This window comes from Leucopleurus acutus, assembly GCF_964270905.1.
Source record: "Leucopleurus acutus genome assembly, chromosome: 10".
NCBI lineage: Eukaryota > Metazoa > Chordata > Mammalia > Artiodactyla > Delphinidae > Leucopleurus > Leucopleurus acutus.
Genome location: NC_139153.1, coordinates 41459968 through 41473304, shown reverse-complemented (window position 1 = coordinate 41473304; position 13337 = coordinate 41459968). Strand labels below are relative to the sequence as shown.

General features: G+C 43.3%; 2 protein-coding genes across 2 annotated transcripts; one reads left to right on the top strand and one right to left on the bottom strand.

The window, feature by feature from the left end:
• Positions 1 to 5066: 5066 nt before the first annotated feature.
• Positions 5067 to 8276, bottom strand: LOC309967606 (serine protease 45-like; the record flags this gene model as incomplete). Its single annotated transcript, XM_082848386.1, is given in 8 exon segments — positions 5067 to 5219; positions 5223 to 5301; positions 5635 to 5636; positions 5638 to 5679; positions 5681 to 5799; positions 6668 to 6942; positions 7451 to 7632; positions 8268 to 8276. Coding segments are annotated over 8 exon segments (861 nt in total).
• Positions 8277 to 10474: 2198 nt separating this feature from the next.
• On the top strand, positions 10475 to 10687 carry LOC309967605 (Purkinje cell protein 4-like protein 1; the record flags this gene model as incomplete). The annotated part of the gene is made up of 1 exon (XM_082848385.1): positions 10475 to 10687. One exon carries the CDS (start codon positions 10475 to 10477, stop codon positions 10685 to 10687), a length of 213 nt encoding a protein of 70 aa, XP_082704511.1.
• Between the last annotated feature and the right edge of the window lie 2650 nt (positions 10688 to 13337).

Below are 13337 nucleotides of genomic sequence, written 5' to 3'. Positions count from 1 at the left end.
ATAAAACAAATGACTTGAAAAATTTAAAAATAAAGTTGGTTAACTTATTTCAAGGAAATAAAAACATTCTATAAACTATTTAGAAAATACTATTAGAGCAATGCATTAAAAAAACTTTTTGAGTGTGTTCAAGGCAAATCTATAACCGTAAAGGTATTTATTATTGAATAACAAAGAATGAAAATAAATGAATTAAATGTTCAAAGCAAGAAACTGTAAAAGGTACAAAATAACCCCAAGGAAAATCTGTAAGAAACATGTACAAAATATAAAATTATACCCTAACCAATTATTACAGCAGAGTTAGGAATGAACTCTATGATCTGGATCTTTGTAAAAAGAAATAATATTAAATAGGACAATGGGCATATTTTACACTGATAGGGTATAACCCATCAAGATGGTACAGCAGGCATGAACCTTGCACTCCTAACAACACAGCTTTCAAACATGAAGCAAGAATTGTTAGAACTGCAGGAAGAAATAGACAAACTCTGAATTCTCATGATAAACCGCTCAGAAATCAACAGATTTATATATATAAAATATTTGAAGTGTTAGAGGATTTGAATAACACAATCAACAAGCCTGATCCAGTCAGTTCTAGCTAGAACTCTGTTTCAAAACACACATTTTTACTTCAAACGCACATGAAATATTCAATAAAACTGATCAAATCCTGTGAAATACGGCCAAAGTGAGACTCACAGGAAATTTTATGGAATTAGTGAAAATATTAGAAATGAAAAAAGTCTATAATAATGAACTAAGCATACTACTCAAGAAATTAGAAAAAGAACAATCAAGTAAATCTCCCCAAAGGAGAAGATTGAATTACTAAAGCTAAAAGAACTTCCATGAAATAAAATAAACAAAAGGAAGCATATTTGATCACTAAAATCAAAAGGTAGTTTGTATCATTTAGGAGTTGACAAGTAAAAGAAACTTCCACTCAAACAGGCTTAAAATTTCTGTCTCCTCTCTTCAGTGATGGTGGCTTCATTCTGAGTTGATCCCGTTATTGAAAAATGGTTGCCAGCATCCTTCTGCCTCCTCATCCACATTAAGAGAGACAGTATGGGGACTTCCCTGGTGGTGCAGTGGTTAAGAATCCGCCTGCCAATGCAGGGGACACGGGTTCGAGCCCTGGTCCGGGAGGATTCCCACATGCCGCGGAGCAACTAAGCCCGTGTGCCACAGCTACTGAGCCTGTATGCCTAGAGTTCACGCTCTGCAACAAGAGAAGCCACCGCAATGAGAAGCCCGCACACCACAAGGAAGAGTAGCCCCCGCTCACCACAACTAGAGAAAGCCCACGTGCAATGAGGACCAAATGCAGCCAAAAATAAATAAATAAATAAATAAAATTTTAAAAAAAAGAGAGACAGTATGCATTTCTCTCCTCTAACCATACCTTATGCTTATTGGGATAACCTAACTGGGGTCAGGTGGCCGGGCACTGGCCTATGCTAATTAGATCAAGCCAATGAGCCACCCACTTGGGAGCTGGGAGTGTGACAGCTTCTTCCTGAAGATGATGAGCAACATGGCAGACAGTGTGGACTAATGACTAGGACCTGTAGTAATATGAGGGAAGGATGGATACCATAAAGCTAACCAATAACAGTACATCAGGTGTTTTTTTGGAAAATACCTATGAAATAGACAAAAATTTGGCAATTTTAATCTTTAATAATTAGGAAAAGTGAAAGAGTACACATGTAAATAATATTAAAAATAGGAAAGGAGCCATAGGTTCAAATTTTACATATCAGTTAAAAATTTTTAAATCTAAGCTAAATTGATTTATTTTAGTAAAATTAATGCAAAAAGAGGTGGGAAACCCAACTAAGCCAATAACTATTAAAGTTTTTTTTTTAAATAGTCAAAGATTTGTCCCCTAAAAAAGGCATCAGGCCCAATAAGTTTTATGTGCACAATCTACCAAACGTAAGGAACAGATAATGCTGGTGTTATATAAACTGCTCTAGGGCACAGGAAAAGAGTAGAAAGCTCCTCAACATGTTTTAAGATGCTAGCATAGCAATGGCACCAACGGTGGAACAGAAAGGAAAATTGTAGGCCAAACCAATATTGGAACAAAAATTCTAAACAAAACGGAAGAAATTTAATCCAGAGTGTATTACAGGATTTACCTAAGAAATCTACTGGAGATCTAGTCATGTGTTTCACTAAGTAAACAAATTAAATAAGAATAATCATCTTAACAGTTCACAACTGTGTCACCTGGGCCCAAAACAGTGCCTGACACAGAGGAAATTCCAAGTATCTGGGGAATGAATGAAAGGATGAAGTCAGGGTCAGCACATGTACCCTCACCATTATTGCTACTATTTCATATTGTGCTGGAGTCTCCAGCAATGAGATAGCAAAAGAAATAAATGGTGTGACTTTCAAAAAGGACAAGAGGGAGCTGTCACCATTTTAGGTGATGTGATTACCCCAAAATAAGCCAAGAGAATCAACTGAAAAACTACTGAATTTAATACACAGTTTTGCAAGATGACCAGGAATCAAGATCACTGTTTTTTTTTTAAATCCATCAACAGCTTTAAAATACCTAATATGCAGAATTAGAAAAAGTGTAATAGGAAAAGATACCACCCATAACAGACATAATCAAAATCTGTAAACTACTTAGAAATAAACTCAATGGTTTTCCAGACATCCATGAATAGAAGAGCTGAATGAATAGAGACATATACCATATTCCTGGTTAGGAACTCAACACTGTAAAAATGACAGTTCTCCCCAAATTATTCTGTGTATTTAATTTCAGTTAAAATACCAATAGCATTTTTAATGAAAACCGACAACCTGATTCTAAAGTTTATATGGAAGGCAAACTTTGTAGATTAGGCAATTTTTTTTTTTAAAGAAGAGGAGAGCTTTTGCTACCATTTAACAAAACATAACATGAAGCTGATTGAAACAGTACAGCACTAGCCCAGGGACAGACAAACAGATTAGTGGGAAATAATAAAGGTTTCAAAACCACACCCACAAATATATTAGGATTTCATTATTATAAATGTGGACATTCAAATCAGCAGGAAAGGATGGACTCTACAAGAAATAATGTCAACCGAGTTGGTTCTCCAGTTGAAAACAGAGTTAGCGCCTGACTCACACTATATATAACAGAAATTTCAAAAGGATTACAGTTACACATAAAAAATAAATTTATCAAAATATTAAAAGAAATATGTGAAGATAGTTTTATAATCTGGAGATGGAGAAGGCCAAGTTAAGCAAGCCACAAAATCCATAAAGAAAGTAAACACTGACTGACTTCATTCAATAATAATTTTTAAAGTCTTTACAGGAAAATTACCCATATATTCCACATATTTGTAAAAGATAAGTGACAACAACTGGAGAAAATATTTGTAAAATAATTGACAAAAGCTTAATATTCAGAAAAGATAAAGACCTTCCATGAGAAAAAGATAAACAACCTAATTTCTAAAATAAGCATATGAACGGAGGATTTACTAGTGAAAAGGTATACCTTTTTTTCAATAAACACATGAAAAGACATTTTTCCAATCAAGAAAATGCAAATTAAAACAGCAATGATATAACTTTCTACCACTGGATGGGCAAAATTTTTGAAGATTAATAATATCCATTTTTAGCAAAAAGGAGAAGCGTTCATTCTTGTATACTGTAGGTGTGAATGTATACTGGTTCAGCTTTTGGGAGGAGTAAATTATATTCATCCAAAATTACTAAATTTGTGTCTACTCTGATGGTCCTCCCCTGAATCCACTCCTAGGAAGACCGCTGCAGAAATGCTTCAGACTGTGCTCTCCCCCACCCCACCCCCGAGCACGCAGGAATGTGCTCATGGCAGCACTGTCACAATGCTGACAAGTCAGAAACAGCCTAAAACCTGGTGCTGGTTAAATAACATACATTACATCCACACGGTACACATGCAATAATGTAAAATTATGAATAGCTCTAGGTACTGACATAGGTTTTCAAGGCATATAGTTTTTTTTAATGTAGGTTATTAATAATACATATATAAGATTCTATTTATTTAAAAAACCATAAAGATATTTTATTTAAGGATGCCAACAATGATTACTTCTGGGGAGGGGAGCAGCATTGGTGGTGGGGGTGAATGAGCAAGGGAGAATCTTTACATGTATTTCTGAATCTTTTTGGTAAATCACAACAAAAATTCAGACATTGCTTTTAATTGTTTTTAATTTTTAAAAAATGTAGGGGGGGGCTTCCCTGGTGGTGCAGTGGTTGAGAGTCCGCCTGCTGATGCAGGGGACACGGGTTCGTGCCCCGGTCCGGGAAGATCCCACATGCCACGGAGCGGCTGGGCCCGTGAGCCATGGCCACTGAGCCTGTGCGTCCGGAGCCTGTGCTCCGCGACGGGAGAGGCCACAACAGTGAGAGGCCCACGTACCGCCAAAAAAAAAAAAAATGTAGGAGGGGAACTTTTATAATCAGTTTGTTTTTTTTTTTAATGCCATTTTTAAAAAAAAAAGAAAGCTGATTTTGGAGCACGATATGCGGGTCCTTCCTACTGTCACCTACAGTGCATGTCTCAACTGCTCTCTTACAGCATGCCCAATTTCCAGTTGAGGAAACTGATGCCTCAGGCCCAGGCCCTTTCCCAAAGCCCCAGCACAAGTGATATAGCAAAAACCATCAGTCCCCACTCTGGGGAGCCTGCTGGCAGAATTAATTCCAGGAGGCCTTACCCACGCACCAACCCCCAACTCCCGGGGGCCACCCAGAAAAGAGAACAGAGCCAGCTCATGTTTGCACAGATATAATCCCTGCTATCCTGGTCCCCAATTCCAAAGTCCTTCTAGGCCACAATTTCCTTCTCCTGGTCACTCAAAGCCTAGTCATCCACCACATCCTCCCCACTAGGAGGTCAAAGCAGGACCCAGTCTCCCAGGGGCCACTCTTTTCCCACCTTGATCTTTGTTGATTACAGACCCATGACCTTGGTCTAACCTTGATCTGGCCCCATTTGGCAAAGGCAAAGCACAGAGAAGAAAGGAGAAGGGAGATCAGGGGCCCATCTGGGGCTGCAGCAGCCAGGACAGGAGTAGGAGCCAGGAGGAGGTGCAGAGGACTGAGAGAACCCCATTGCTTATTTGCTTCTTGATCCATTTGCTGTATTTGGTGATACGGGTGCACACTCCTGGATTATGTACTTGGGCTCAGGCCTTTTCCCAGGACAACACCCCGGCAAGAATCCATCTATCCTCGACTTCACAAGCCAACGGACCCCCAGGGTCCCCCCTAGGCAAAGAGAGAGGAGTGATGGAGGCTCTGGACCCAGCTGGGACCCAAGGGATTGGGGGACCCAGAATGCCCACCCTCTGAGTTCTGCTTGGAAGCTTCTTTCATTCCTCGAGGATCTCACTACCTGGAGTCCTCCTTCACTCCTCAGTTGGGGATCCCATCCCAGAATATCAGGCAAAATCAAAGTCACGGGGAAGGCAGATGGGAGCAGAGCACTACCTGATGATGATGACAAAGAGGGAGGCCAAGCACACCTCCCCCTGGGGAAATGCCCCCCACCTGGGGTCATCCCAACCGAAGGAGAGCTGCCAGAACCTCCCAGAAACTCACATAGCACAAGTTTTCTCCATAATTGGTGGCACAGATCATGTCCCCCCAGGACAAGGGGGACAACGCGGGGGATGAGGGACTTCTTGCGGTAAATCCGGTCACAAATCTTGTTGTCCATGATAAACACCTCGGCCTCCCGCAACTCTGGGGTCAGTGTGGAGTTGGCTGTGGAGGAGTCCAGTGGGGTGAGAACTGACTCCTCACTCTACTCAGCCCTGCCTATTCCCAGGGTCTTGTCACCTCCATCCTCAGGACTCAGCCACACCCCTTCACACCTCCATGCCCTCCTTCACTTAGCCCTTCCCCCTGTGGTGTGGACCATGTCGGGCAAGCACCTTGCCCTCTAAGGCTCTATTTCAGGATCCCTTTCTCTGGGCATCTTTTGCTCCTGAACCAAGCAGGCTACAATCCAAGTTTCAATGCAACCACTCAGAAATTGAGAGCCCACCCCCATGCTGCTTCTCTCCAGCCTCTGAACTCTATACTGGCTGTGCCCTCTGCCACCTGATTGACATTCGCTCTTCCTTCAGGCATCTCAGGAAGACTCTCTGCTGGAGCTCATTCCAGATCCCTCCCGACTTGCTCTCAAGATCACCTGACAAAGTCTTTGCCTCTTTCCTTGTTAATCTGTGCTTCCACCCATACTCAGTTATGAGTTCCCTAGAGGCAGGGCATGCATTACCAGTGACAAGGGTTTGGCGTGTGGCAGATGCCTGAACATCGAAGTTTCTCAGATGAACAAATCAGTGAGTGAGTGAATTTATGAATCCCTGACTCTGAGCTTCCGTAAGAGGCAAATGATCAGGTTTTCCTAGGACTAAATGAAGTGCCCATAGCACATGCAATGGTGTAAACCATGGCAACAGTTCCCATGTGAGGAGCAATCCTAACACATCCAAAGAACCAGGGGCCAGAGGTAACGGCCACAAGCTTCCTGAGAGGCACCATGAGGGGGCTCATCAGGAGAGGCCCCCAGAGGAAAGGAGTGTACCCTCTGGGGTACCACATGTCACCCCGACCCCATCCTCCTCACCTGAGAAGCGCTGTTGAACCTGGCCCCGGCCAGTCACCCAGCACTGCGTCCCAACCTTCAGGTTGTAGTTGGGCTCCGGGAGGCAGATGGGCTGCACGTACTTGCTGACGACGACAGGAGTGTGAAGCTGGAGGAGGGCAACATCACCCGCGATGAAGTTCTGGCCCCAGTACTTGGGGTGCGTAATGAGGTCCCTCACAGGGATCAAGAGGGCCCTCGTGGAGTCCGTGGGCTTCAGCTTGAAGGTGCCGAGAATCACTGAATACTCTTTTGTGCTACAGGAGACACAGAGCCCCACCTGGTAGATGTCAGGTTCTCAAGCAACACTATGCTCCTACCTCCGCCAAGGACGCTCCCCTTAGCAGAAGTCCTGCCTGATTTGCCCTGCTCACTCCACCTTGCTCATCTACCCAGGGGGCCCTCGGAGTCAGAGATATGACTGCCTCCTCATTCATCAGTCAAGCTGATTCAAGTGGCCTGGTCTATGTGCTGTGGATTTGAGTGTGCAGCTATTAGCATGCACGCGTGTTCTAATGTGTGTGAGGGGTGGGGTGTATACGGGGTGCATGCTGTTGCCCTGGTCAGGATATAGTCTTTGTTGCTTGGGGCTCCTGCCCAAGCTCAGTCCCCGGCCTCTGTGAGATCATGAGCATGACTCTTCCCTGTTCTGGACATCCCTTCCCACTCCGCCCCACGTCCCCCACTGCCACGTTGTTTCATAGAGGAAATGAGGAGTCTAGGCTGGGCCCGCTGCAGCCCTGGGTCTCCGTGGGCCACACTCACCCTTGGATGCAGTGGGCAGCAGTCACTACCCAGTCGAGATCAATGAGGGCTCCTCCACACACATGCTCATTTTCCACTCGGAGGCTCACCTCCCAGGGCCAATGGCGTGTCACGTCCAAATTCTTCGGCCACCAGGGTTTGCCACAAGCTTCAGGAACAAGCGTGACAGGGAGATACAGTGGCTGCATAGAGGAGGATAAGAATGACTGTGACCAAGATGCCCTCCAGGGTAATTTGCATGAGGCTGTAAACTCGGGGGCTTGCTTCCATTTCAAAGAAGGGGAGACCGAAGGTGAGAGAAGAGCAGTGGCCTGCCCAAAGGCACTGAGCTGACAGAAAGTGACAATGACAGAGATAAAAAGCATCAAGACAGAAACACAGAGATATGACAGGAGGAGGAGACAGATACTGAGACACACAGGGAGCAAGCAGCACAGAACCTCAAAACAAGGGAGAAGCATAGAAGGAGCCCCAGGACAGGAAATGTATTTTCTTGTGTCAGGGTAAGTCCCTAGGCCACGTTCCTGAAAGGCTATAAAGCTTTCTGCATCTCTTAGATGCAAAAGGCCTCTGTCCCCACACTACTCAGAGTCACGAAAAGCTCCAGACTTCTAGGTCAGAAGTCTTTACACAGACCATTCAAGAAAAAGTCCCAGCATGGAGCCAACAGAGGCCTCCCACTCTGTTTAACAGCTGACACACTATCAGTTTGCAAGTAGTTCCAACAATCAAGTTGTATGACTGCATGAATATGAACACAGATGCAGAAATTGTAAATAAAATATTAGCCAATATTATATTTTTTAAAATTACGCACCATGATCATGTAGAGATTGTCCTGGGGTACAAGGGTGGTCCCACAATGGAAGCAGTCTCTGTGTATTCCCCACATAAACAGTTATTTTTCTCTAAAAGAACTGTGCTTTTCTCAATAGACACAGAAAAAGGTATTTGAAAAAATCAACACAGATTTACGACTAAAAAACAAAACACTCTTAGCAAACTGGGAACAGAAAGAAAATACTTATTTATACAAGTTATATGCCACAAACCTACAGCAAACATCATATAACATTAAGAAACAGGCCAAAAATTTATACTTTCTGAAGCCAGGAATAATGATACTTTGTGGGAGGAGGACAAAGGAAGTAACTGGGAGGACATAAGAGAGCTTCTGGGTGCTGGTACTGCTCTACTTTCTGACCTCGGTGGAGACTGCACAGGTGCGTTCACTGTGTGATAATTTCTTGAGCTGGACACATAATTTGTGCACTTTTTTTGTGTATGTATATAATACTTCAGTAACTGACTTTTGAAATCAATAATATTTCTCTATGCCAACCAACCTGAGTATAGCACAACTATATTCAAAATAAGATACAGTTTATAGATAAAAATTATAAAATATCCTGGAATTAAAGTATCCAACACTAAGCAAGATTTTTGCAGTAATACATTTTAAACTCTAATGAAGGACACTGAAAATGACTGGCATAAATGGAGAAAGATCTATTGCTTTTAAATAGAATAACTAAATATTTCAGGTGTAATTCTTCCTAAAATCAATCTATAAAGTCACTTACCCAGTTAGAATTTTTAAGAAATTTGATAAACTTACTCTAAAATTGAAATAGAAAAACAAAGGTCCATAAATAGTTCCATCCTTGACAAAGCAAAGAAGGGACACTTGTCCTAGCAGATATTAAGGCACACATCAAAGCCATAGTGACAAAAACAGTGTGGTATTGACAAGGACAGACAAGTGGACCAAAAAAAAAAGGAATAGAGAGCTTGAGATTGTTTCAGAGAATACAGGAACTTAATGTAAATAAAGGAGCCACCACAATCAGTGAGTAAAGGATGGATTGTTGAGTAGATGGTGCTGGGAAAACTCGCTCACTATAAAAGAAATAAGAAAAACAAAACTGGATTCCTCTCTAGTAGTACTTGAAGACCTAAACGTGAAAGGTAAAACCATAAAGTTAACAGCCAACCATGTGGCATGGGTGGGAAAGGACTCTTTAAATAAAACCTCAAACCACAATCCATAAAGCATTAAACTGATTAACTTGATTACATCAAAATCAAGGATTTTTGACCCCAGGAACAAAGTTAACCGTCAGATGACAGATTAGGAGGTAATATTTGCAATATCTAAAATCAATACAAGACTTTTATTAGGAATATACAAGGAACTCCAGGAAATCAACAAGAAAAAAGAATAGACAATATGCAAAGGATAAAGACAGTCAGTTTATTAGAAGAGGAAACTCAAGAAGCCAACAGCACATTGAGACATGCTCAAACTCATTAGTAATGAGAAAAATGTCAGTTAAACTAAGAAGTCGGCCTTTTCTCACCTTCTGAGATGGCCCACACTCTGTCTGGGGAATGTGTTTCTCTCTAAATAAATCCACTTCTTACCTATCACTTTGTCTCTCACTGAATTCTTTCTGCAATGAGACATCAAGAACCTGAGCTTCATTAAGTCCTGAAACCAGCGCTGTTTACAATAGCCAAGTCATGGAAGCAACCTAAATGTCCATCGACAGATGAATGGATAAAGATGTGGTACATATATACAATGGAATATTACTCAGCCATTAAAAAGAATGAAATAGGGCTTCCCTGGTGGCGCAGTGGTTGAGAGTCCGCCTGCCGATGCAGGGGACACGGGTTCGTGCCCCGGTCCGGGAGGATCCCACATGCTGTGGAGCGGCTGGGCCCGTGAGCCATGGCCGCTGAGCCTGCGCGTCCGGAGCCTGTGCTCCGCGACGGGAGAGGCCACAACAGTGAGAGGCCCGCGTACCGCAAAAAAAAAAAAAAAAAAAAAAAAAAGAATGAAATAATGCCATTTGCAGCAACATGGATGAACCTGGAGATTATCATACTGAGTGAAAAAGGAAGACGTTTTATTTATAAGCAAGTCAAGAGAATTGATTGTGAAGATTCCTGAGGAGGAGAAAAGGGGAATGGGATCTAAAGCTCAAGTGGAAGGACAACACATCATCTGAATGCTGATAAATGCCCTGGAAGGAGCTTAACACCAAAACATCCCCAGCAACCAACCAGGCAGCTGGCCCAGAGGAAAAGGGGAGAGCTGGCAATGCCGAGAAGGCTGAGGAGGAGGAGGAGATTGACATTGATCTGACAGCACCAGAAACAGAGAAGGCTGCCCTTGCTATTCAGGGCAAGTTCCAGCGATTCCAGAAAAAGAAAAAGGATCCCAGTTCCTGAATAACCAGCCTTACCCTTCACCTTGCTCCCTTCCTTCCCCTTCTCCACAGCTCTGACTCCCATGTATCTTTGTCTCTTTGTCCCTCAAGCTTCTCATTGAGGCAAGTTCAACACTTATACATTATTTTCTCTGGCCCCTCACGCCATCACAGCTGCAGAGGCACAAGGAACACAGGGAAGATGAAGAATTCAACAGGCAGCCACTTGCTTAAGGGTGAAACATTTTCTCCTTGGGATACAGCTCCTTGATCAGTACCTGTGCCTGCCCTATGAGGTTGAAGAGCAAGAGGATTTGAGGTTGAGAGAGGGACCCCTAACAATGTGGGAATGAGGGAAAAGCCTTCAGAGTAGGGTGCCCGAGGGTGGGGCATATGCCCTGTTCCACTTCAGGTAGACATTCACACTTCAGGTAGCATTTTTTACCTTCACATCCTTCTCATCAGGACCTCAACTTCCCTCCTATGAGCTAAGCCACAGTGGGGACTGGAGCCTCCCTTTCCCCTGGGCAGACCTAAATCAAACTGCTCCCATGTTAGTGCATGCTCAGTAGATTAGTTCCAAGGAAGGCCGACTGGGACTGGTAGAGACGAGGAAAAGTTTCCTTCATCGTCTAGTCTAGAACCGTAAGGGGCAGCAGTGGAAGAGGTTCAAGGGGCCACAGGCAGGGAAATGGGAAGATTTGGGAAGGAAATCGCCAGTTGATTTGGGAAGAAAAGAAAAGTGAAGGAGGAGGAGATCTCTAAGGACACAAGTTACTGCTGGTAAAGGTGTACTATATGAAGGATTCTTGGGGCTTTGTTAACCTGCCTACCTCTAACCCCTCATGCCTAGCCACCCTCAGAGGCCACAAAAACCAAGTGACCCTTGTAGCTCTCAGCTGCCCCACTGTGGAGTCAGAGCAGAAGTGGAACAGCCACTCTGTGTGATTTTAGCATGTTTAATAATTATGAAAGCAATAAACAAAATCCTCAAGTGGGAAAAAAAACCAAAAAACTAAGAAGTCATTTTTTTGTCTATTAGATAGGCAAAAAATGTAAAAGCTGGATCATGCCAAGGGGTGGGAGGTCTGTAGCAATATATACACCTTCACAAACTGCTGGTAGGAATGCAGAGGGCTGACTCAACTGCAATATGGGCAATAGATTAAAATATGCTATCAATGTAAATTTTTGAAACTGATAACTTGTACTGTGGTTATCTAAGAGAATATTCTTAGAAAACACACACCAGAGTATTTAAAGAGCCATGCTGTATGTTACCCTCAACTGATTCTGAAAAAAATTTTGTGTGTGTGCATGTTCCTTGTACTATTTTTGCAGTCTTTTTTGTAAGTTTAAAATTATTTCCAAATAAAATGTTTTTTTAAATGGGACTGAATGAAAAGAGGAGGAAACAGAAAGAGATCTAGAGAACATGCTATTTGCATAAGTTAGAAATACATGCACACAAAACCACAATATGTATTTTTACAAAAACACACACAAACAGAAAGATACACATCAAACACACAGAAAGGCTGGGAGAAGGGTGAAGAGGGGGAATAGGGGTGGGGCATGGACACAAGCAGAAATAACGAACTTAACCAAACAATCCATAACAAATTAGGGTGCACCTGTGACAAAGGAAGCCCGCGAACAAGCAGGAGCAACCCAACCCTCCACCCCTGAGGTCTAAGGAAAATGACAGGAAGACCCCAGAAGACACTGCCACAGGACCCAAGAGGCTCCATTTGCAAATGAACAGTTTAGAGCTCAAAATGTTTCTATGTGGAAAAGGATCTGCATCAGCCTCCTGGACATGTTCCCTGATGGGATGCAGCCTGGGTTCAACTTTAAGAGGTTCTGCATTCCCACAGGAGGCCCAAATACTCTTTTAATGTGCACTGTTGAGTCTGTACGTCCTGAACAGCACAGGCTGTTCTTTAGAAGGCAGGCCATTTAGACTGAATTTCTGCTTCCTATAGACCCAGAAACATTATCTCTGTGACCCTCTTCAGAACATACCCTCCCAGGATCCAAGGTTTTCTTGAAGCAGGGGCTCACCGCACCCACCTGGTTTGGTGTTGTCTCCTTTGTAACCTGGAGGAGAAAGGGGGACAGAGATGAAGTAAGAGGTTGTAACAGGATGACAGTGAAGAGGTGCATTCTTCATTAATTAGTTAATTCATTCATTCACCAAATATTTCCCCACCTCCCACTCTGTTCCCAGCCTGGAGCCCAAGGCCAGGGGGCTGGGGGCAGGTCGCAGGGGTGTACAGAGGTGTATCAGACAGACACATCCTGTATTTGCCCTTGAAGAGCAGGTTGCCCAGCAGAGGAGACATAAGTAAACACACAATCACCCATGTGCGACCAATGTGGGGACAAGGCCACAGGTGTCAGGTAAGCCCAGAAGAAGTGGTGGACAGGGAGGCTTCTAGGAAGAGGGGTTACTGTGCCAGATCTTAAGGATGAGAAGGTAAAACAGAAATGAAAAGTGATGACATTCCTTATGAAAGAAACACCATGGTGTAAGCTGGAGACTCCAGAGGATAAAGGGCAAGGCCCACGATGACAAGAAATGATGCCCAGGGAAGAAAGTCAGGGGTCATCACGAGTGCCTTCATAAGCCAGGCCAAGAAGCCTGAGTGAGACACTCTGGGAGGAGGGAG